This window comes from Urocampus carinirostris, chromosome 7 (assembly GCF_059441175.1).
Source record: "Urocampus carinirostris isolate Australia breed hairy pipefish chromosome 7, RoL_Ucar_1.0, whole genome shotgun sequence".
NCBI classification, from domain to species: domain Eukaryota; kingdom Metazoa; phylum Chordata; class Actinopteri; order Syngnathiformes; family Syngnathidae; genus Urocampus; species Urocampus carinirostris.
The window spans coordinates 39,891,215-39,915,961 of NC_142355.1; the positions used below are offsets into that span (position 1 = coordinate 39,891,215).

Below are 24,747 nucleotides of genomic sequence, written 5' to 3' on the forward strand. Positions count from 1 at the left end.
CCTGTTCTGAAAATAGCTCAGGAGTGATGGGTTTGAAAGGTTTTAGGTGAAATGCGTGTAAATGCTTGGAATTATTGCCATGTTTTTTTATGTTAGGTGTTGAGCTAAGGTTAGAAGCTAGGCTTTGGGCTTCAAATACGGGGTTTTCAGCTCCAAAATAGGTTTGGGGCTAAGGTTAGAAACTAAGGTTTAGGCTTCTTATAAGTGTATTAAACCGAGTTAAGTTTTCTGAAATAAGGTTGGGACAAGGGTTACAGCTACCGTTAGGTGTAAGTTTAGGGTTAGAAATTAGGGTTTGAGTGTCATATTATGGTTCTAAACTGAATGTAGGGTTCACAATATAGGATTAGAGCTAGTTTTATGGTTTCAAACAGGGTTATGTCTGGGGTTACAGCTAGAGGTAGGTGTAGGGCGAGGGTTTGGGCTGCAAGTTAGGGATTTAAAGGAGGGGCTAGAATTAGGGTTTGAAACTGATGTTTAGTCACCTGATTTTTTTGTGTTTGACAGACTCTATTCAACCCTACAACCAATATTCAACTTGGTAATAACATAGTAACTGTCAGAACCTGAACAGGAGGAGGACCCAGATGCGTAACGTTTTTCACAAAAGCTTTATTTTACGGGAATGGGGCAGTCATGCACGTTAACACAAATGCCAGTGATTCGGCGATCACTGAGCAGAAGAAGTAAGGCAGGAATCCGGCGTGGAACAACAGGAAGCCAAAGGCCGACAAGATCAATACCAGATACACAAGCAGATACCGGTGAGACAGGGTCGATACCGGACAGGACGGGCCAGACAGGATTGATACCAGATACACGAGCAGATCCCGGACAGACGGGGTCGATACGGGACGGGAAAAACAGGAATGATACCAGATACACGAGCTGAAGTCAGATATCAGACAGGACGAGACAGACGGGATCGATACCGGATACTGTAGACTGGCGTCAGATATCAGACAGGACCAGACAGACAGGATCGATACCGGATACTGGAGACTGGCGCAATATATCCGACAGGATGAGACAGGCGGGATCGATACCGGATACCCGAAACTGTCGCAAGATATCAGAAAGGACGAGACAGACGGGATCGATACCAGACACTGGAGACTGGAGTCAGATACAGACGTGATTAATACCAGATACACGAGCTGATGCCAGCGGAAAGACGGAATCGATACAGGACAGGATACACAAGCAGGAAACCGGACATAGACAAAACACATGTCTTGCGGGTGCAGAGGTTCGTTGACGGACTGACAAAGGGTGATTGAGAGCACTGAGCTTAAATAGGAGGGAAGCCAATCAGGCAACGAGCCGCAGCTGGTGCCAAAAGAGCAGGGCCAATTGAGGGCAATGGGTAACCGTGACAATAACAACATAGTAACAGCATAATAAGTTGTAATTTTTTAGAATTCTATATCAAACTGGGTGGATTTTGCGCTAATAAGTAACAATAAAAGCTTTCACCTTGCAAAAAGGTGGAGGACCCCTGCTTTAGATATTGGAGGTATCAAAATGCAAAAAAAAGCACCAAAGTGAAAGTTCTGCTTGCAACCTTTCACAAAAACAAAAAATGTTCTCGTGAGTTTTCTTGGAAACATGTTTTTTTTTTTTCAATCTCAGCAATGTTCAACTGTTGTTTACCAAAGAAAGGTAAAAGCTAAAAACATACTTTTCTCCAATAAAATAAGCTTTCTTTTGCCTCGGCAGTTACAGAGCTAAATGTTCTGTAGCCCTTGAGTCAAAATGGCAAAAAGTGTCTGGCACCGGCTCTTCCCATTTGAGAGAAATGTCTGGCATTGAATGAGTTAACCGCCTCCTCTGTCCTTAGCAGGTCCTTTCCTAGAATGCCGAGACCTCACATTTAGGGCTTTGCAGTTTGACAGACAACATCCATCTCCGGAGGGAGCCCGCTCACCACATTGCAGGAGAAATGGTAGCAGGAGAAGTTCAAAGACCTCCAGTGGGCAAACGCTATCAACAGCGGCCCTCCAAGACTCCACGTCCAGACAGTCTGGCGCAGCCGGGGGGCCGAAAGAAGCTTCAAGTCATTATTTGTGTCTTGCTGGTGGAGCTGTGTGAAAGATTCACCTTTTTCGGCATTGTGTGCAACATGATTCTCTTTTGCACGGTGAAGTTGGGCTACGACAACTACCAGGCAGCAACACTCAACTTGTGTTTCATCGGCGCCAGCACGCTCACGCCGGTTTTGGTTGGATGGTTTGCTGAAACCTGCTTAGGAAGAACCAAGGTGCTCTACTTGTGTGCATTTCTCCATTTCTTTGGTAAGATACCATCTAAAAGATCATTTTGAACCTTTTTGAGTAATTAAATAATTTTGGAAAATTGCTAATAATGATTTTAAATAGGTTCAATGTGTGTTTTTCTGCATTTTTAAATTAAGGGCAAATTTAGGTTCAGAGCTTTGAGGGTGCTGAGCACCCAGAGTTACTGGCCAGTGATTTTCATTTTATTTTTCATTTCACTTACAGTGTTCATTTTACCTCTGAAAAGTGAAAATTTAGTGTTATCGAGGTTGAAATTGTAATTTGGTGACAAATATGTAATATAAATCTAAATATTAATTCAGTTTTAATCATCACACCTAATAGGTAATACAAACCAGTTATCACTTCAGATTTTTCAGTTCATATATTCTTTGTGGTTTGCTATCCCACCACAGTTGTAATGCCTTCTCAGGGTCGAATTGTTTGGCAAGATTCACCTTCATAAACTGGTGTTGTGTTGCGATATTGAGCCGGTTTCGCTTTTTTGTGAGGATGCTGTTTTGGATGCTGAAATCCCTCTCACAACCTGCAGTATGTACGGCTGATGTCATTACAAGCTGCGCCAACAGAATGAGATTTGGAAAATCATGTAGCCTCCATTATCATCCTCCTCATAGCGCAACCAGGAATATAATTTAGTCCATTTTGGCAGAAAAGTCCTTTTCTTGGTAGGAGTATTCTTTTGTTTATTTTCTTTCGTCAAATCGTTCGCTTCAACACATGTGTTTTCGTTGCCCCGCAATCTTCTGAAGAATTTCTCCACCGTTTTTTCGTGCCGGAATTATTGCCGTTGTTATCACTTTCTGCATTATGTTTCGACTTATTACTGACACTAAAGAAATTACCAATTTTGTGTTGATTTGCACCTAATACGAACTGTTTTTTCGGAGGCTTACTTCTCTTTCACTCGAAGACAATCACCACAACAATGACGTAATCTCGAAGCAACGAGATCTCGTTTGCCGAGATCGGCATGCAGACAAAAACTCGAACCGCGAGACTAAAACAACAATGGCGGATCTGCCTGACGAAAAGTTTGGAGTGCGGTAAATCTGTTAAAAAATAGTAATCGGGTAATAATAAAAAAAATTGTGTCAAAAAAGTTGCGTCCCAGGCGTTGATTTTGACACTATGCGTCCCCAGCAAAAATGATGCGTCTAGGACGCAGGGACGCGGGCAAACGAGAACACTGCACTTAAAGCAGGGGTGTCAAACTCATTTTAGCTCGCTTGATACATGGCAAAAAAACTCACAAAGCCAAACTAGTAGATCCAAGAAAGAGAGGGGGGAGAGAGGGAGAGAGAGAGAGAGAGAAAATGAATGAATGAATGAAAGGAAAAAGAGAGGATAAGAAAAAGCTTTTTTATCTCAGAAAAAGTGTGTCGTATTTGACCACTAGGTGTCACTATATTGTGTGGTGCAACCGAAAATGGGTGCTAAAAAAGGCTGTTTCTTTGGGTAAGTGTTTGCTCCCCCACATGAAACAGATAGTACTGGTTTCCAATGTTATCAGTAGCAGAAGCCTTTTGATCTGACGCAGACAGCACCTTCATTACCTGGTCGCCAGACCTCCTTATCGGCAGGCAGGGGCGTTCGACAATACCAGATACCAGATCCTAAATACCTGGGAAAAAACTATAATGTTCCAAAATTTTGAGAATCACATCGTATGATACGCATTCCATTACTTGTGGCTTCCATATTTTTGTAGAAAAATAAACATTGTGGCGATGACATGACACTTTTGCTTTTGTGACATATTAAGGCTCTTTGTCCAGGAAAGAACGTTGCATTTAGTATACTTTTGACTTTATATTTAAGATATTTTAATGCCATGAAATCAATTATTTAGGCATTTAAATGAATGAATATCACAATTCACAGATCCCTTAACTCCATGGGTCGTCGGGGCATCATTGAGGGCGCAACTCCTGACAGCTTTCTCCACTGTTGACAGCCCCTGTCCTGTTATTAGCTCATGGCAAAGTTGGCACCAGTCCATTCCTTAATGTTGTCGGCCTAGTCCTTTCTTGTAGCTTCCTCTCCTCCTGCCCCTTTGGCCTGTGCCCTGATGAAGTATCTTGGCCAGGCCTGATGATCTTGTGACGTGACCATACCACTGAAGCTTCTGTCTGCGTACAATTGACACTTGTTCGTAGGGTCCAATGTGCCATCTGATTTTTTTGTTTGTCACATGGGCTAGGTTGCTGATGCCTGGAAGTTTCCTGTAACATTGCACATCCATGGAATGGTTTTCTTTTTCAGTTATGTTGTTAGAGTCCATGACTCGCAAGCGTAGGTTAAGATGAAAGTGACCAGTGGCTGCATGAGTCTGATGTTTGATTTCACTGCTATGTTCTTGGGTTTAAGTTCAGATTCAGATTCAGATTCAGATTTACTTTATTGTCATTCGTGTACATGTGTATACAGAACGAAATGTCGATCTGACCCGCAGTTTCCTTGAGCGTCAGCCGGGATAGATAAAATTAACCATGTCTTCGTCAGAATTTTAGCGCAGCAGTTCGTCATCTCGCGGTTTGATGCCACTTCCAGTTGTTAAATGGTCCAGTTTATTGTCCAGAGAGCGAACGTTGGAGAGGAAAATGGATGGGAGAGGCGTTTTGAAGGGTTTAGCCTTTAGCCTAGCTGTTAACCCGGCCCGACAACCTCGCTTCCTCGTCCGGTCACGCCGCTGTCTTGCCACTCTGCTCCGCTGCTTTGTAGGCCGCTGGGTCTTGTTGACATAGCAGTCCGTGGCTAATAAACACTCCCGAGTGGTCGTAGCACCGAGCGCTTGATATCTGGATTATCGCATATCCAGCAAAAAAAACTGCGATCGTATATTAATCTGCAGTTCGAGCCGACTTTGTGCGCCGTCAAAACTGAGTTGAAGACTGGGTCTTATGGCCGAAGTGTAAAAAACTGTAGCGAGCCGATGTAGCCGCAGCCGAACAGGGGCGCCCCCATATAGAATCAATCAAAGTCTGGCTGTGGTTTGAGCTATCTTGTCCTTGATGTCTGGTTCTGACCCCTCTTCTTATAGACAGCTCCAAGATATTTAAATTTGGTGACTTGTTCTAGCTTTCATTGGTCTGTGGCAAGGGTAGGGAACCTATGGCTCGGGAGCCATATATGGCTCTTTTCATGAGTACATATGGCTCCGAAATAAAATGTAACTATAGCACATCTCTCTGTGGCGTTCCAAAGTCAAGTGATTTCATCCCGATTTTGGTCTATATGAAGCCGAAGTAACTTAATGCAGAAATTCGATAAGAAACAATTTAAACTGATAAATAAAAACGCTGGCAAACGACTTTGATTGGGTGAGCGGTACAGGTGGGCGGATCCCTGCACACAGCGTAAGGCACTTCCTTCTCTCTCTCTCGCTCAGTGCAGTCTACACCGAAAGTGAATATGACGATATACTTATCGTTTGCAGTAATTTGTGACATTTTTATAAACGAACTTTGCATGCACATTGTTTTGAAACTGTTATTAAGGACAAATTTCATGGAAAAAAATGCCTCAACACTCTTACTGAAGGTGGAAGACACATTGTAAATGGCATATTTACATTGATTTGGGACAGAGGATTCAGCATTATTATAATTTCATACATTTGATTAAATCATCAAATGACACACAGTGAAATAAAATGTGCTGAAGAATTAGCTTTTGTGTAGAGAGCGTGTTTGGCAGTTTTTTGAATTTCGTCTGAAAATATATGGTATGGCTTTCTTAATTTCTTTTTAAAACCTTTTTTGCTTTTATGGCTCTTTGGGTCAAAAAGGTTCCTGACCCCTGGTATATGGTGATGTTTGGGGTGATACCGTGGGTTTTTCTGGTCATTTCTTTTGTTTTGTTTTTTTTCTGTGCTGATTTACATCCCATACTGGCACGATGCTATTTCCAGGCAATTGACCAGATCTCTGAGTTCCTGTAAATCCGGCTATATCATTTGCAAAACAGAGGTTAGTGATGTTGTGTCCCCCAATACTGACTGTACAGTCCTGTTACTCCAGAGCTTCGGACACGATCCTTTCCAGGAAGATGTTGAATAAAGTTGGAGAGAGAACACAGCCGTGTCTCACACCGACTGCGATTCAAAACCACGCTCCAATGGTACCATTGATCAGTGCAGCACTGTTGGTATTGGCAAAAAGCTGTTCAATGGTCTGAACTAGCTTCTGGCCCATGTTTGACTTCTATTTGATAGAGGTTTCTCTTGTGTTGTTTAAACTTCTTACATAGGATGCGCAGATTAATAATATGTTCTGTGGTGTTCCCTCCCTGAAACCTGCCTGTTCTTCGACTAAAATGTTTTCAGCCTGCGGTTTCAGTCTGTGCAGTAGGACCTTTAGCATCACTTTACCTACATGGCTGATGATAATTAAGGTTCTGTAGTTGGAGCACAGTTGAAATGAAATGAAATGATCTGCATTTATATAGCGCTCGTCAAGTCAATGACTTCCCAAAGCGCTTTACAGTGTGCAGTTGAAGGTTTCCTATCTTTGCGAGCATAATTACTAGCGATTTTGTCCATGCAGACGGCCACTGTCCTGTTTGCCAGATCTTTATGCAAAACTTTGTCAAGCTGTCTATAGTTTGTTCATCAACATTTTTGTCATTGTAGCCATGGCGCCCAATTGGTCCCCACCGTGTGGCGCCAGTTTCTGCCACGGTTGCCACGGTGCCCAATTGGCACCGCCGGGTGGTGCCAGGTTCTGTCACGGTTCCCACGGCGCCCAATTGGCCCCGCTCATGGACACCAGCTGAAACGCGTTGACAAATTGCTCCCTAGGAGTACTTAAACGCCGTCCTTTGAGTCGTTTGTTGTCAAAGCGTCTGCGAAACTCCTGCTAGACTCTGTTGTGATGTGCCAAGTCCTGTGAATCCCCATTTTGCCTGCGTTTTTTTGCTCTTGTTTTGCCAAGCCCTGTGAATCTCTGTTTTTGCCTGTGTTTTGATCCTGTTTTATTTTCGGCCCGATCTGTTTGATTCCTCATTCCGCTCAATCTTCTTCCGAGACCCACGATCGAGTGAGCACTCATTCCTCTTCTCCCCAATAAACTGTGAGTAATGTTACGGGATTTGTTTCTCCTCCCTGTTTCCTGTTCTGGTTCTTGACAATTTTGTATGAGTTCTGATGGGATGTTGTACATTCCTGGAGACCTTCAATTCTTAAGTAAGTTATTTACCATCTCTACTTCTTCTTTGAGGATAGGGAAGTCGTCACTTTGCCCTGGGCCGAAATCATTGTAGAGTTTGAAGCAGTATGGTGCTCCAAAAGGCGGGAGGAGCTTAAAGGAAATATTCAACTTGTCTATGTATCAATTAATGATTTATTCAAACAAATGACCCCAACATTCTACTGCAGTAATGCTCACTAAAAAATACTATGGAAATACTACAGAAATACCCTTTTAGAAATACAAAAAAATGCTACTGTAGGAATACTAAATAAATGAAACAGGAGAAGCCTCCTGATCTGACTCAGATGCAGCATCTTTCTCACTGATGTCGCTGTTGATTTTCATTGTAAAGCTCCATCCGGCTCTTTAGAGATGAGACGGACCTCAGCATTGACAGGCAGCCGTGTGTGACAATACTGATATTAGATCCAAAATCACTGGGGAAAAACTATTTTGTTGTGAAATAATGAGTATTAAATGACTATCCCATGGCATGTACGTTAGCTCATATGCAATTTGAAATTTCATCCCGGAGTGAGCTGACGTTTCACGACCTCTTCATCCTATCTTATTTTCTACAGGTACGGCTATGTTACCTGTGGTAGCGTTCCCTTTTGAAGACTTTTACATTGACACTCATCATATGAGTCACAAGTTAGAACTTCAACAGCAGCAAGCTTTGTTCTACACGGGCCTTCTAGCTGCTGCGCTAGGAATCGGCGGCATCCGGGCCATTCTTTGTCCCCTGGGTGCTTACAGCCTGCAGAGCTACAATCAGAACCAGCTACTACGCTTCTTCAACTGGTATGCATCCACAGTATTTTGGTTTTCATTGCCTTGTTAGACAGTTAACACAATTTTTTTAGATTAAAAAATGCAACACTAATAATTGATCATCATCTGGCACAGTTTAATTGTTTAAAAGGGAGTAGAAAGAGTTGGAAAAAAACGTTTGTTCCTACCCTTGTAAAATCTGTACATTGTTACCTACTTTGTGAGTAAAGTAAAGTAAAGTTAAAAAAAAGTGGGTAAGGTAACCAAAATCATACTCAAGTAGGAGTAGAATTATTTCAAAACAGTGACATGCAGTCAAGACGGCAGTTGTCATCGTGGAAATTTAAAAATAAAAATCTATGTAGTGGTTATATTTAGTCAGTGATAAAGTTCTTTCTCATTCAAACTCAATATTTGGGGGGTTTTCTTTTGAAAATAGCTGAATTGGTACATTATAATATAAATATTATTAATACATTTGGTATGCAATGTAACACTGTGCTGAGCGTCTCCAGATGCAGAGTGAGGCACCCAATTGTTTTTCAGGGAGCGATACTGAGACTAAGAACTTGAATCTGATTTGGCTTACACCTAAGACCAAACAGTATAATATGTGAAGGTGTTAGCAAGCTTACAGCAAGTCAGCAAGGATTACTCATCTATTTATGTTTTTATTCAAAGGGAGCAGCACATAACAATGTCCTCAAGTACAAGTGTTTGCCAAAAAAAATACTCAACTGCTGAGTAAGATGTAAAACAATCAAGAAAATGCATGAATGAATGAAACTTTATTTAAAGTTGAAAATGTAAAAACATTGTACAGGTAAGTAAGCCAATTCAATGTTCAATTTGATGTGCAAAGTAAAACAATATTAACTCCAATTGAAGATTTGCGATGACAAGTGTTTTAAAGCTGAGAATAGACACTACACAGATTCCTAATATTAATACTCGCATTATATCTATCTATATATATATATATATATATATCTATCTATATTATCTACTATTTAATTTGAAATTAAGTACATATAAGAACTTGGGCCTTGGTTAGATGCAGAATTCAGTACAAATACGGAGTGTTCAAATATTGGGTATTTATTGTGCAAAGATTGATTTCAAGTTCTTCTTTGGAAAATTTCATATCATATGAATACACGATTAAGCATTCGAACAGAGATGTGCATAAAGGGTTTGTGTCTGGTTAGGCACAGTCAGATACACAAATAAATTAACCTACTGTACATTTTATTCATCATTTGGGAGAGCAAGAAAGATATATAAACGTTTTATTGTCTTACCTTAACTTATAAATGAAGTATATGCACTACTGTTTTTTTAATAAAAGCATTGAAAGATAGGTAATTCTCCATTATGAAAAATAATCCATGCAATTAAAGGAAAATTCCTAGATGGCTTGACTTGCATTTGTCTTATTTATACTCTAATTCGATCGTTGTATTTTATTGCATTAGGCAAGAGAATTGTGTGCCCCACCGCATCTGCTCAACACAGTAATACGATACTTAATAATATTCAAAATAAAATGTGACAATCCAGCGACTTTGGATAACAAAAATGACAAAATTATGAAGTTACATCATAAAAAACTTTAACATTTAACTAAAGCATGGTGACAGGTGAGGCACAGCTTGCCCTGCCTCCCCTGACTGCATGTCACTGCATTAGATTGTTACGAATACATTTCACACACAAACTGGAAAACAAAAACCAATGCTTGAAGTCTTGATTTTTCCCTGATTTTAGTTTTGTCTTGTGTTTAGGTTCTACTGGTTGGTGAACCTCAATTCCACTGTTGTGTTTTTGGGTATTGCTTACATACAGCAATCTGTGGCCAAAAATTTGGCCTTTTTAATCCCTTTCACCTCTGCATTGCTCGCACTCATTGCCATACACATGAGGCGCAACAAACTCACCTACAAACCCAAGAAAGGTAAAGTCAAATTAAAGAACATGACTTGTTATTATGGCGGCATGGCGACTAAGTGGTTAGCATGTCCACGGCACAGTTCTGATGTCATGACATCGAACCTTCCTGTTTGCATGTTCTCCCCGTCCTTGCATGGGTTTCCTGCGGGCACTTCGGTTTCCTCCCACATTCCAGAGACACGCATTTCAGGTTAATTGGCTGGTTCAAATTGTCCCTAGGTATGAATGAGTGAGTGAATTGTGCATCTCTGTGTCCCCTGCGACTGTCTGGCAACCAGTTCAGGGTGTCCCCTGCCCACTGCCCGAAAATGGCTGGGATGGGCTCCAGCACCCCCGCGACCCTACTGAGGATAAGCAGTGCAGATAATGGATGGATGGATGGATGGACTTGTTATTATCATATTTAAGTCATAAGAATACATTTTGTGGCATAGGTCTATTTGTTTTTACTGTTATAGAGTACCTTATTTTCCACAATGTAAGGCACACCGGAATGTAAGGTGAACCCCCCAAAATAGTCTTTCATTATATTTTTTTACTTATATAAAGTGCATCGGACTATAAGGCACATGGAACTAGTACTATAGTAAGCGCTAGTGTTGCACATATAACAAAATATGTACCATATTTTTGCATTGATTGATCAGTCACTGGTCGCAACTGCATAACATTTGATCAGTGTCACGACGGGTACAAGCAGGGGACCCAAATGCGAGAGAGAGGGGGTGAACAGACAAACAAAAGTCTCCTCCTGTAGCACTTCACTGCGATCTTAGAGGGAGACAAGCGAAGGCCTGTGTTCTTGTTAAAGTAACAAAATGTCCAAACAACAAATCAGAAACAAAAGAAATCAGACCTGGCGTTGTGGTGTATGTGAAAATGACACGAGGATGTCAGAAGAATTCAAAATGACCGGACAAAGTTTGCTGATCTAAAATGTCCTTTTAAAGGGTTCATGATAATTGGGCACAGGTGTGTGATAATTTGGTACAACTAGGCCCAGTTCAAACCCTGGTTGGGGCCCTCTTGTGGTGAGAGAATTGTTAGACCCTAACAATCACTTGTATTGCTTAGTTTCAGCTGAGAAAAAGAGGAACAAAACTTTATAACAGTTCTTAATCACTTTTTGTTTTTCATTCTTTTAATACATCTATTAAAAGGACATCATGCCGTGACTGAAAATACTGTCATATGAGATATGCCTTTTCCCTGAGTAACATGTGTCCCATGTGATTCGGCACTCTCCCTGCAGTGAGCCAGGTTCAATTCCCGTTGCATGAAATGTTATGCAAAAGATAACAACCATCCATGTTCCTAGCGGTGGTTAGGATTCGGTGCTCTTACGACTGCTATCTGGTTCAAACCCCATTGCCACCAATGTTTTGCAATTGTGGTCAGTAATAAAATGTATTGATTGTACGATTATGGTGCCGCATTTCCAATTTAGCTGAGTCTGAGACGCACCAGAATATAGTTACTTATAGTTATTTTTGGTTTATTTGGCACCTCACTTAACTGCCGTGTTGTGTCCATCAAAGGAAGATCCTTGCTGACCACGCTTGGAGTATTCTTGAACTCTCTCAAAATGTGCTGCCTTCACCACCGCCACCTCAGCGGAGATGTGCCGTCTTGGTTGGACCGGGCCAAGGAAAACAATGGCGGACGCTATAGTGAGACCCACGTGGAGAATGTCAAAGTCTTGGCTAAGCTGTTCCCTCTTTATGGACTGCAACTGATGTACAGAGCCTGTGTCACTCAGGCAAGTTGGCAGGCAGGGGTCACAAACGTAGGTGCCCGTGGGTGCCAGGTAAGCCACCGCATGAATAGCCCATGCACTTGTTCAAAAAACTAGCTTCCCAGGCAAATTTCAATTTATAGAGCTTTAGGAATATGTCATCTTATATATATATATATATATATATATATATATATATATATATATATATATACATAAATCCCAAACAAGACTAACACCATCCTTTATTTAATCTCTTCTACGTTTTACTCCTAACTAATCACGAATACCCAACACCAGCCATGCCCTAAAGTCTGGCCCAGGTGCCAGTTACGGCCAGAATAAACATTTTACTGTCTCGCAGCAGGGAGATCATCCCGTACCACAAAAAAGGCAAAGACCCTCAACTCATCGGGAGTTACCGTCCAATCGCACTTCAACAATCAGCAAAACTATGGAACGACTCATCGTGAACCGCCTGTCAAAATGGCTTGAGGATCATGGGATTCTGAGCGCATGGCAGGCAGGCTTCCGGAAAGGCACCACTGACCAATGCCTCAGATTGTCTCAATTCATCATGGATGGGTTCCAGTCAAAACAACGTCTGCGCTCTATTGCTGCCTTCTTCGATTTCAGCAAGGCGTACGACCAAATGTGGCGTGCCAATCTCCTCCAAAAGATGCTGAACATTGGCGTACCTCTCCGGTTTGTTGAGTGGACTAAGGCCTGGTTCACCAATCGTATGGCATGTGTGAGGGTTAATGGGACTACGGGACGTTGCCGGACGTTCAAAGAAGGCCTCCCCCAAGGCTCAGTTTTATCTTCACTCCTCTTTACCATCTACATCAACGACCTTCTAGATTCTTTCGAATCCTCCACCCTCCATCCTCCGGCTATGCTGATGACTTGGCGCTGGTCTGTAGCGGCCGTAATAAAGAAGAAGTGGCAGTGAGACTAGAGTCAGAGGCGGCCAAAGTCAACCAATGGGCCACTATTAATCATCTCACCCTCAACACGGCGAAGTCAGAAGTCGCCTTCTTTTCCATGGACGCTGCGGAATCCTCTTGGTGCCCAAACATCACTGTAGGGGGTTCGAGACTCAAGATGAATCCTACTCCTACTTTCCTGGGGGTTCGATACGATCGCCGACTGACCTTCAATGAGCATGTCCTGCACTTGAGCCAAGTCATGAAGCAACGATTGATTCTCCTGCGACAACTGACCGGAACGTCTTGGGGATGGCGGCCCTTGGAGATGCGGACGATCTACATTGCCACGGTCAGATCGCTCGCTGAATATGCAGCTCCTGCCTGGGCGCCCTGGGCCTCCAACACCAATATCCAGAAACTGGAGAGGGCACAATCGGACACGGCTCGAGCAATCACGGGCCAACTTCGATCTACTCCCATCAACGCTGTCCTCCATGAAGCCCAGCTCCAACCGCTCTCCTCCCGACTTCAGCTTGCCAGCCTTAGGAAAGATGATGAATGGTTCCACCTCCCTCCCAACGATCACAGGAGAGTACTCCTCCAAAAGCACGGTCCTAAACGCCTCAAGAGAGAGGACTGGCGTAATTCCACAACCCCCATTTTATCCTCTCTTAACCTCACGCCAGTGGACTCGGAGTCTGTACATGACCCTAATATTCCGTGGCCTTTGGCGCCCCCACCACCCATCCATTTCACCCCCGTCCCAAAGTCTGCATCCCCTGCCCAACAACTTGCCACTGCAGAGGAAACACTTGCGGATCTGGGCCCAACCGACTTGTATATTTTCACCGATGGTTCCACCCTCAACGGTACGGAGAATGGAGGAGCCGGAGTGGTCATCTTTAAAGGCAACACACTAATCCACTCCTGGCATGCGCCAACAAGGGCCTTTAGCAGTTCTTTTCAGGCCGAAAAGTCTGCCATGATCACTGCAATCGCCTGGCTAGACCACAATATGGACTGGTCCTTAGCCTCCATCATCACGGATTGCAAGTCCCTCCTCCAAGCTCTCTCCAACCCTAATACAACAGACCCCTCCCTCCTGTCCCTTAACTCCTCAATTGCGGCCTTCTCCCCATCCAAGAGCATCTGGCTTATCTGGGTCCCGGGTCACTGCAACCTCCCGGGTAACGACCTTGCAGACGAGCAGGCTAAATTAGGCTCGGCCCTCCCTCAACCTACCGCCCCGCTAGACCCACAAACTCGGCTCGCCATTATTCGCAGGAGCTACAACCCAGGGAGGGACTTCTTCGCAAGAAAACAGACTGGATCTATCTGGCTTTTGAAGGTTTTCTGAGACTTAAGGGCACTTGGAAACATTAATGGAAAAGTACTGACGGATAATATTTCATTCAAATATGTGTATAAGCATAAGGTGCATTGAAAACAACTACAATGATTAATGTAATGTTCTTCTGATTAAATAATACAATTATTACCCAGAAGAACTATAACCTAAGACAAAAGACAAATATGCATTTTACCAGTTAGTGAGACACTAACCGGATTTCAACATTTTGTTTACCAATCAGTGTGACTAAGCATTGTTTTGTATGCCTACTGAGCAGCGCTAGCTAGCAGTTGTGTTGGTGATGCTTGCAGATAATGCACGCAGCCACCTCTGCAAAGCTCTGAGCTTATGCTAGCGGTCACAAAATTGCACGTATGAACCAAATCCAGACAGCTGATAGCATCATTATGTAATTCATCATTATATACAATCTGGAACTTCACGGTACGACTTAATTAGTCTCAAAAACAAGTTCTTTCTTGAAATAAAGTTGGACCTCAACTCTAAAGCCGAGATTCGGTCTCAATTCTTTTTCCTCCCTGTGCTTCCCTGCAGATCCCTTCCGGATACTATCTGCAGGCAATGAATTCCAACCTCCACTTGAGCGACGTTCTATTGCCCATCGGCACTATGAACGTGATTAGCATTTTACCTCTGCTCATATTGGCCCCGCTGATCGAATGTGTGAACAGCTGCTCGCTTTCCAAGGCAAGAACTCCACTGGCGCCCACTAGAGTCATCAGTGAGTACTTACCTTCCCCTTTTCACACCACTGAGCGATGCGACTGGGTGTTCATCATCCTCTCCATCTAAACATGTTCCTTTTTGTTCTGCCTTTGTTGTCCTCCCTCTTCTCTCTGGAAATGACTAGTCTTGCGACTCTCCTTCTGCAGCCCCTCTGTCTCAACACCCCAACCTATTTAATCCTCCCCTTACAGCTTTAGGACATGCATGCGCTGCCCTGTCCGTCCTGGTGGCAGGCTTATCGGAGATGCACAGAAAGGCCTTCCCGTTGGTGGAGCAAACCCTTTCCGGGAAGGTTCTGCAAGTCTCGTCTATGCCTTGTTTCCAGCTGGCGCCGCAGTACATACTACTTGGACTGGCTGAATCTCTGGTCACCCCAGCTTGTGAGTGAAAGCCAAACTGAGGGTGAAGACATAGCCCCAATTTTGTTGTTTCCTCTTTCAACTGCCCTACTAAGTCTTGTTTATCTTCTCCCTGCCCCTTCCACTTGCACTTTATTGGCGGGGGAAAGGGAAGGATTCCCACAGTAATTAAGACTGTACTGTGTGCATACCACGTCATCACTATAAGGCACAAAAGTCATGTCCAGCCACATTAATTTATATTACCCTTAATGACAAAAAGTAACAAAGGACTTCACAGACGGCCATTACTACATCCCCTGATATGAACCCTACATAAGGGCAAGGAATAACTCAATGCATAAGAAATATTAAAAGACCTTGAAAAGGGGTCACACACAAGGCACACATGTTGACCAGGCTGCAATGAATTTTGGAAAGCCATGGTAAATAATAAATGGTATGCATTTATATAGCGCTTTTCCAGTAACTTATCAACAAAAAATACACAATAAACACAAGTAATAACTAAAATCAAGTTGACAAGAAAGACAAGTCTTTTATTTAAATGTTTTTCACTAACCCCAGAACTGTCACATTGGAACTGGTTCAAACAACAAACTAAGGTTGAACTTGCAAAATAAATAAGTTTGCTGCCATACAAGTATTGTGTTTCACTCTCCCTCTTACTCCCCACAACCAACTCTCACACCTGCCTTTGCGGCTTTTCCTTCTCTCACACTTCCCTCTGTAGGAATGTATGTTCCATTACACAACATGAACACAAAAGAACGGTTCATTACCTCAGACAATTGATTTCAGAGGGTCAGTAAGGCGGAGGGTGTATAATCCGGGAGCATGACTCCTTTTGTTGAAAATATGTATGTCTGTGTTATTCTCTCCCCTTCCCAAATGCTTTGCGGAGGAATGGGAATGTTTTTGCTTCCTCCTTCCTGAACGAGTAAAGAACAAAATAGAGGGGAAATAATGAGCTGGAGTCTTATTTTGTAGTTTACATTTGTGCTCTCCACGGCAGGTACCCTCATTTCTTTCCAGCTGACTCCAGGGCACATGCGAGGAATCTCCCTGCACTTTCTCACATTGTCCTATGGAGGAGGCTGTTTCCTAGGAGCAATCTGCATTCAGTTGGTCTACTTCATGTCTGGAGGTAAATAAACTCTTATAACGAGAGTACTTAAAATCCCTCAGTGGAGAATAAATGTCTTTTAAAACCCCTCAATCCTTGACTGCAGGGTCCTTTTATCCAAGCGTCTTGCATGAAGGAAATCTGGAGAGATTCTTTTTCGTCCTGGCCACACTGATGATGATTAATACGTTGGTGTTTTGGAGTATATCGCACAGGTATATAAAAGTGGGGCTGGGCGATTGTGTTGGTATTGGTCCCGAATATGATTTTCTCTAATTAGGGAAAGTGTTAAGAACCCTTTGAGGAAGCAACGTGCAGAAACACTGATTGGTACAGAAAAACGGTGGTCTTTTAGGGCAAGGTTTGGTACACAGAAGGTCAGGTAGTGAGGCAATGATCATGGTTCAAGATGCAGGCAATGACAACTAAGTCCAAATAGCAAAGGCAACGCCACGAGAGTTTGTCAGGCGTTACTCATGATCCGGAAGGGCAAGCACTGGAATAACAAGGAGCTGAGACAAGAGTGCCTAGAATGGAACATGGAAGACAAACAACTAGCACAGAGCCGAGGACACAGTGTTTGAATAGTGACTAGTGAGATTGGGGCGGCAGTAGCTCAGGAGGTAGAGCGTTCGTCTTGGGATCAAGGGATCCTAGTTCGAATCCCGGCTCCTACGTGTTACATGTCGAAGTGTCCTTGGGTAAGACACTGAACCCCTAATACCCCCAATAAGCAGGTTAGCGTCTTACATGGCTGCAATACAAGGCCGCTATTGGGAAATGTATAGCGCTTTTGGGAAGTCATTGATAAGCGCTATATAAATGCAGAACATTTCATTTCATTTTGTAGGAGGTAAGGGCCCGGTCACACAGCCGTTTGCGTCTGTATTGAGGCTGAATCACGGCCAGAAATTTCTGCCTGTGAAGCGGACGCTGTTGGACGCTTTGAGATCGCCATACAGACGAGATACAGCAGTGCTTTACACGCGGTCGGATATTCACACGCGGTTGGCAGCGCGAAGCTGCTCAAAACTTTAGGGCCCGGTCACCCAGCCTTTCACGGGCGTATCGAGGCTGAATCACGGCCAGAAATTTCTGCCCGTGAGGCAGACGCTGTTGGACGCTTTGAGATCGCCATATAGACGAGATACAGCAGTGCTTTACACGTGGTCGGAACTTCACACGTGGTTGGCCGCGCGAAAAAGTTTTGCGCTGCTCAAAACTTTAGACCATGTGTTAACCGCGGGCGGCACACGAGGTAATGACGCGGAAATGACGCGGAACGACGTGCTATGGCCGCGGCCAGGGCGTGGTTACACGTGGGTAGGACGCGAAATTTCAGCAGGTAATCGTGGGTGGAGCACGGTCACAGCATGTTCTGCGCCTGTATCGCGGTGTTATTACGTGAAATTAGCGTGTTACGCGTGTGACGGTCAAACGCCTTTCTCCGCGTATATACAGCGCGATTTGCCGAGCACACGTCAGTTGTGCTCGAGACGTCAAGGGGTGAACATGGATCCCCGTCACCGTAGTGACCTCTTCTTAATCCATTTTTATTTCTTGACATTTCTTTTCATTTCATAACAAGATAATAAAATAAAAATGAAAAAACTATTACAATAATAACATATTGGCTTTTTCGGTGCCATAGCTTGAAATCTTGATCTTCACGGGACTGTGTCTTGAGCGGTTATGATTTCTACAGCCCGGTGTTATGCCGAGAAATGCATCCCTGCCGAGATTTGCATCCCCTCGCTACTACAACCACTTTTACCTCGTTTTATCTCACTTTTATATCACTTTTAGGGAATGTAATGGCGGACATATGACCAAATCCACTTCGTCTTGCATTTGTTGGGAATGTAATACAACTTAAACCATTCCGTCTTTGTTTTTGTTGTGAACGTAATCGAACGGTAATGCACACCGTATATAAATCACTTTTGAGAACTGTTATGCACTCTACCGTAAAGCTTATTATGCAGAAATAAGCTTTATGGTAGAGTGCATAACAGTTTCAATACGAGCGATTTGAATAGAAAAAGGCAAAATAAACATGTTACCTGCTCAAAAGTGATTTGTATACGGCGTGCATTACCGTTCGATTACATTCACAACAAATACAAAGACGGAATGGTTTAAGTTGTATTACATTCCCAACAAATGCAAGACGAAGTGGTTTTGGTTATATGTTCGCCATTAAATTCCCTAAAAGTGATATAAACGTTAGATAAAACGAGGTAAAAGTGGTTGTAGTAGCGTGTGTCAGTAACTTGTGTGGCCACCATTCATTGTCTATGTTAGGGTTGTTATTTTCAAAAAGTAAGCATGTCTTCTCATTTTCCTGGGATACGTCAGGGAGGTCAAACTCAGTTTGGCTCTGAAGCCGAAACAAGTTTTTCTGATCTGGGACAAGCATTTATTCAAAAAAATCAAAACTTTTGAAAGAAATGACCTATAGACTCACTTCTTTTTTGACATACTCAGAAATTTATGGTAGGCCGGATAAAATAATCCAACGGCTGGATCCAGCCGCGGGCTGTTTGTTTGATGTCTGGCATATGTCATTGGGAAAATCATGTCCTGTTTGTGATGTGAATTTGTTTTGTCTTTTTTCCTCTGCCAGGTACATGGATCTGAGTGTACGTGGTAAAGCTTTGACCATCAGCCCACTTACAGAGAAGCTTCGTCAGTACAAAGCTTGCCTACGCTACTATGACACGTTGGACCGCTCGTACACACAAAATTCCTGTGATTCTATCATCTGACTGACTAAGAAAGTCAACTGCACTGTGGCGCTGGCGCTGCCTACTGTACTTTTCGATTGAATGTATATTTGTCGTTTTATTGTCATTTGTGAGGAAATGTGAAGGTTCTGCGCTACAATTTGGAGGCTGACTTGTGTTCAATTGGGTTTGGGTTTCATATTAGGGCAATTAGGAGGTTCTTGTCATTCTTTTATGTAAAATATTTTCTCCTTTTTAGAGCTTCCTTTCCCATGTTAGGTTATTTGAAGGCACCCTTTGATGTCAGTATGAACACTTGCATGTGCTTTTTTTGGCATTAACGCATGGTGATGATGGGATCGACCGATTAGGGTTTTCAGGCCCGATAACGATTATTGCTATAAAAAGGAAGGCCGATTATAAATATTTGGAGCTGGTATTTATTTGCTGGAAAAGCTTAAAAATGGTGTTTATTAATGCAAAAAACGAAAAATATTTGTTACAATTTAAAATAAAACTTAAATAGCTTTCTGAAACCTTCTACAGTAAATAAAGTAGAATTTCAACACAACTAGCATACTTAATCTTTCACTTAAACCAAAAGCAAACAATTCAGAAAATTAGAATTGAAAACTAAAACTGTGTACAATAGACTAAATAAAATGCAATACAAACAATATGACATAAATTAACTGAAATAAAAAAGTGCAACGGAATTTCAACGGAGCTCGGAAATTTAAATGTGTGGGTACTCCCTTTTTATGTGTGATACCCACATATATGAGTGGGAAAACTTTATTTCACTTTGAAAAAGTATTGAACACAATTTATATTATTTTATCTATTTATCTACATGGTGGAAAACCAAAGAGAATTTACAGTATCGCTGCAGTGTGTCGTCATGAGGGTAGGGAACCTTCGCGAGGTATTTGTTCACCGATGTGCTTTACGGCGTGAGTCACTTCTGCCCAATGTTCCCTCTAATTTTCCACAGGTCTGAGCGTTCACACAAAGTCGGTGAGCAACGCTTGAAACAACAGTGAGCAACTATAATCCCAAGTGTGGCAAGATAATTAATTATCAAACATGTCCAAAACTTGACATCAAGTTACATTTTGCTGAGTTTCCGGCAATGCAAAATTATTTTTCTCTTTTGAATGAATTGACTCATGTACTATTGCAAAGGTTGTACGGCCTACAAATGTCGTTTGTTCTTACAATTCTTTCACAAAATATCCATTTCTTTTTATTTCCTGACATATTTTGTCGCATAATATTAACATTTTTGGGGACTTATTTAGTCGGTTGTAAGGTACAGAACTGTACTTAATCACATTTTTTAGTGGAAGTACTATGTTGGCAACAAGATTCACTTGATATAATTGGAAATTATTTGAATGCAACACAACTTTTTCTTCTTTTTTCCGTGTTTTTTATACTTCTTTTTAAATTCCTTTTAAAAAAATCTCATTGTGTTTATTTTTTCCTAGCTGTTACTTTTTTCTTTTTGTTCTCTATTTACTTTTTTCCTACATTTCTTTCTTTTCTTTTTATCTGGCTTTTTTCTAAATTTTTCCTTTTTTTTCTATCCCTTGTTTCTTTTTTTCTCAGCTTTTCACTACTTTTTTATTTTGGTATTTTTTTCTTTTTTGTTCTATTCCCCCTTCCTTTAAGTCATTTTGTGCATAATCTTACATAATATTTGGTCATGTTGGGATTAAAGAAGCAAAAACAACCTGAGGAGCCATTTAGGACCTAAAAGAGCTGGTTCCTTTTAGTGAGCCGAGCCGAAGAAGCCGGTTCTCGACAAACTCTACTAACTTTTTTCAACTTCGTGCTACTTCGACTCGACTTCAAAATACCGCATTTAGGACACAACGTCAGGGGAACCCGTGTATTTTTACCTTCATGCACTGTAACTTTGACTTAAGTCGCTTCTTAATTAGTAATTTTGAGCCCTCTTTTTTGTGCGCTGGCTAGTTTTTCTTGTGCGCTGAGAATGTGCGAGCAGTGCGCAATTGCGCAAGCGTGCAGCTTGGAGGGAACACTGCTTCTGCCCCAATCATATCAGCCTCATTCCAACACACAATCTCTTTATTTTATAGGTTAGTCTGTTGTTATTACACTAATGATTTACACAACATTTACTGTCATGTGTGTATTGATATTTCTGACCGTTTGAATGCAGAGAATGAGTGCTTGTTTTTGAGTTTTAAGAGGTTTATTGAAAAAAGAGAGTTCACTATGTAGCCAGTTCGGTTTCAACTCTGTCCTTTTATCCCTTTTATCCACATGCGTTAGTAAGAGCCAGATTGAGGAACTAATGTTATGATAAGAGCTCATCACTTCCACTTTAGTGTGCTTTTTATGCGCATTCTCTCAATCACAAACATACATGCTTAATTGACGACCTAATGTTTTGATAAGAGCTAATTTATCAGTCTCCACTTGAACATACCTCTCTAAAACAAGTTAACTACACCTTTTACACTATCTCCTAATCACAATTTTCTATTACAGACAAGGGCATGTCGGGGCAAGTTAGCCTAGCTACCGCTCTCTCCTGCTTCAGTGGCTCTGCCCCTGGTCACTTATTCCATCAGAAAAAGTGGGGTGTGTTGCAGGAAAGAGGAGGGGAGGATAGGAATAGGAGCAAGTGAGAGCGAAAGAGTCTCGACTGCACAAGACTTAATTATTGGGTTGTCGAATGAAAAAATAAAGATACCGATATCAGTCAAATTCCCGGTGCTCAGTGCCTGCCTGATAATATGTTGGCCTCTTATGCTGAGGTCATTTGCACAATTTAAAAGTACTGTATTTGAAAGTTTTTTGTAATAAATAATTATGTGGATTTAATAAATGTTTTTTCAATAAAATCATACGCTGTAATCCCTTGTTTTTCGCAGTAAATGGGGACCAGATCTGTCTTTATGTGTGCATGCATTTATTCATTAATAAATCAATTTGAACCCGCGATGCACAAAGGCCGTGAAGTACCAAGCGCAAAGAAAGCGAGAGATTTTAGTACTTTGCCAGATAGCCAATGAATCTCTGACTACTTACCTAAATCAGACATGACAAGGCCAAAGGCTTCTGAAGTTAAAATGGGCAAATCATTTGAATAATTGTGATAGGTAACCACTCTTTTTGAGAACGTTTGTCCAAAAAAATGATACACTGTTCCCACTGTAAAGTAAATGTAAAGAGAAAGGTCTCAGTTTGATTGGCGATGAGAAGGAATGATTTTTCTTCCTCTGTGTGTTCGCTTACCATCCGGGTTGTGATTGGTAAAACAAACGCTAGAGTTAAGCAGTTCTGAATTTATTAGACAGAAACAGTATTCAGGGTAATGTGAGGTGCAGAACAAGGCTGTATGGTGGGGCAACCCAGGGAATCAGGTAGGTTTTACACTTGGGAAAACACACAACCAAAAGACAGTTTTAAGGGTTTAACAAAAAGACATTCATTAAATGTTCGGGGAAAATGGGGGTTGAGGTCCAAAACTAACTTAGGTTCTTCTACAAACGGAGTTAGGCATATTGTGGTCGGCTGAGCCTTTGCTCAATAGTTGCACACTGGTCCCTTAGTCTCCCCTCCTGGGGCAAGAACAACTTAGGCAGAGTGGGTGAACATTTAATAGCAAAATTGGGTAATCCTTCAAACGCTTCAAAAGGCCAGAGGATTTGCATCTTCTTTGATCCTAACAAAGGAGATTCATCTTTAAGAAGGATTCGGCCACTGCTGTTTTACCGCAAAGGAGTGGAGGGACTGGCACACTCGCTTCATCAAGCTGGCTATCTCTCCTCTTCACTTTGGGAAGCGTCTCTCAAATGCTGCTCGATGGGCAATCAGTGGATTGGCCCAGGATAGAATTGATTGCAGGGCATGCATTTGAAAGTCGCGGTGGTTCACGACCTCACCAAATACAAAAGGTCGTGTCCACCCGCCCAATGTAGCCTGCCCTTTCGAATGGGTTCTTCGGTTACTACAATTGTTTCACAAATGCACTGACAATCACTTTTATACTAGGAGATAAGACATAAAAAAACTAATTACTTCACACCAGCTCTCTGTCTAGACCGGGTTAGGCAAATACTGCTAAACTAAAAGTCTTCTCTGCAAACTAAAAACACCACTTGAAAGAAAATAGAAACTCAATAACAACTGAATTAATGAGTATACCAAGAAATCATGTGGTCATATCAGGAATGAAAGGTATACAATTAAACATAGAAATTATCATAACGTGCATTGATTATGACTAAATAAGTGAAGGAGGAATTAATAATTGAAATAATAAAAAGGTATAAGTAAAGAATTCATACAATAATGACTTTACATGCATAGGCACATATCAATATTATAACAGCTACTACACAAATGACTGTGGTCTATCGATTTCTGCAAAGTACATTCAACAACTCTTAATCAGAATTAAACACACACGCACAAAAAAATGGGGATCTGATAAACGGATTTTCCATCCTTTTTGGAAAGTAAGAATATAGATGACTCCGGGCACTCCGGGCACTCCGGTTTCCTCCCACATGCATTTCAGGTTAATCGGCCGGTCTAAATTGTCCTCAGGTGTGAATGAGCAAGTGAATTGTCTTTCTCTGTGTGCCCTGCGACTGGTTGGCAACCAGTTCAGGGTGTGCCCTGCCCACTGCATGAAGCTAGCTGGGATGGGCTCGGCAAACGCCCCCTCCCCCAACCCTACTGAGGATAAGCTGTGCAGGTAATTGATGGATGGATGGGTGAATAATGTGAGGATTTAACTGTCAAACGGATATATAACTTGGAAACTCATGCAATTATGACTATATATACCCATTAACATTTCAAAATACTTTAACAACACCTAGAATAGTACTCACCCATTTTAAATTACTATGCTAGGCAAACATATTGCTACAAAAGCTAAACACCTCTTTTCTAACCAATACCAGGACTTGACTCTTGAGTAGCCACTGATGCAAAATACTAACATCACTAATACTTTAATTGAGTCAAATTAACTAAAAATTAATGACTAAGTAACCTTGCCTCTCCCTACCACTCTGACCTCCTTCACATTGCCACGCCATCCCACAACCTCAGATCTTTATCTTCCCTCCATCTCACTGTACCCGCTGCTACGTCCCAGCTCAATGAGAGCAGAGCTTTCAGATGCTCTTCCACCCAGTTCTGAAACTCATTACCACCTGAGATCCAGAATTCTTTCACTTTGTTCACATTCAAATTTGTACTCTATTCAATTGCCTATTTACAATTGACTTGCCTATTCAGTTCTCTGCCTCACATATTGCCTCTTTTTTAACTTTACTTTGTTTTCATTTCGTATTTATTACTTGCTTTTTTTTCGTTTTATTGTATTTGATATTTTCTCTCATATTTTGTAAATAATTGAGGAAGGCAAAAATATGCTCAAAATAATTCTACTACTGTCTGCATCTAATCGTTTTCATTTTTTTAAAGTAACGTGCCCAAGACTGCTCATCGCCCCCGAAGCTCTGAACCGAAAATCGTCCCCGTTTTCAACCAAGACCAGGACGCCTGGA

General features: G+C 41.9%; 1 protein-coding gene across 1 annotated transcript; it reads left to right on the forward strand.

The window, feature by feature from the left end:
* Positions 1–1,755: 1,755 nt before the first annotated feature.
* On the forward strand, positions 1,756–19,228 carry slc15a5 (solute carrier family 15 member 5). The gene is made up of 10 exons (XM_088340701.1): positions 1,756–1,767; positions 1,856–2,294; positions 8,071–8,293; positions 10,048–10,217; positions 11,752–11,972; positions 14,784–14,970; positions 15,167–15,355; positions 16,350–16,481; positions 16,567–16,675; positions 19,087–19,228. Exons 1-10 carry the CDS (start codon positions 1,756–1,758, stop codon positions 19,226–19,228), a joined length of 1,824 nt encoding a protein of 607 aa, XP_088196827.1.
* The last annotated feature ends 5,519 nt before the right edge of the window (positions 19,229–24,747 follow it).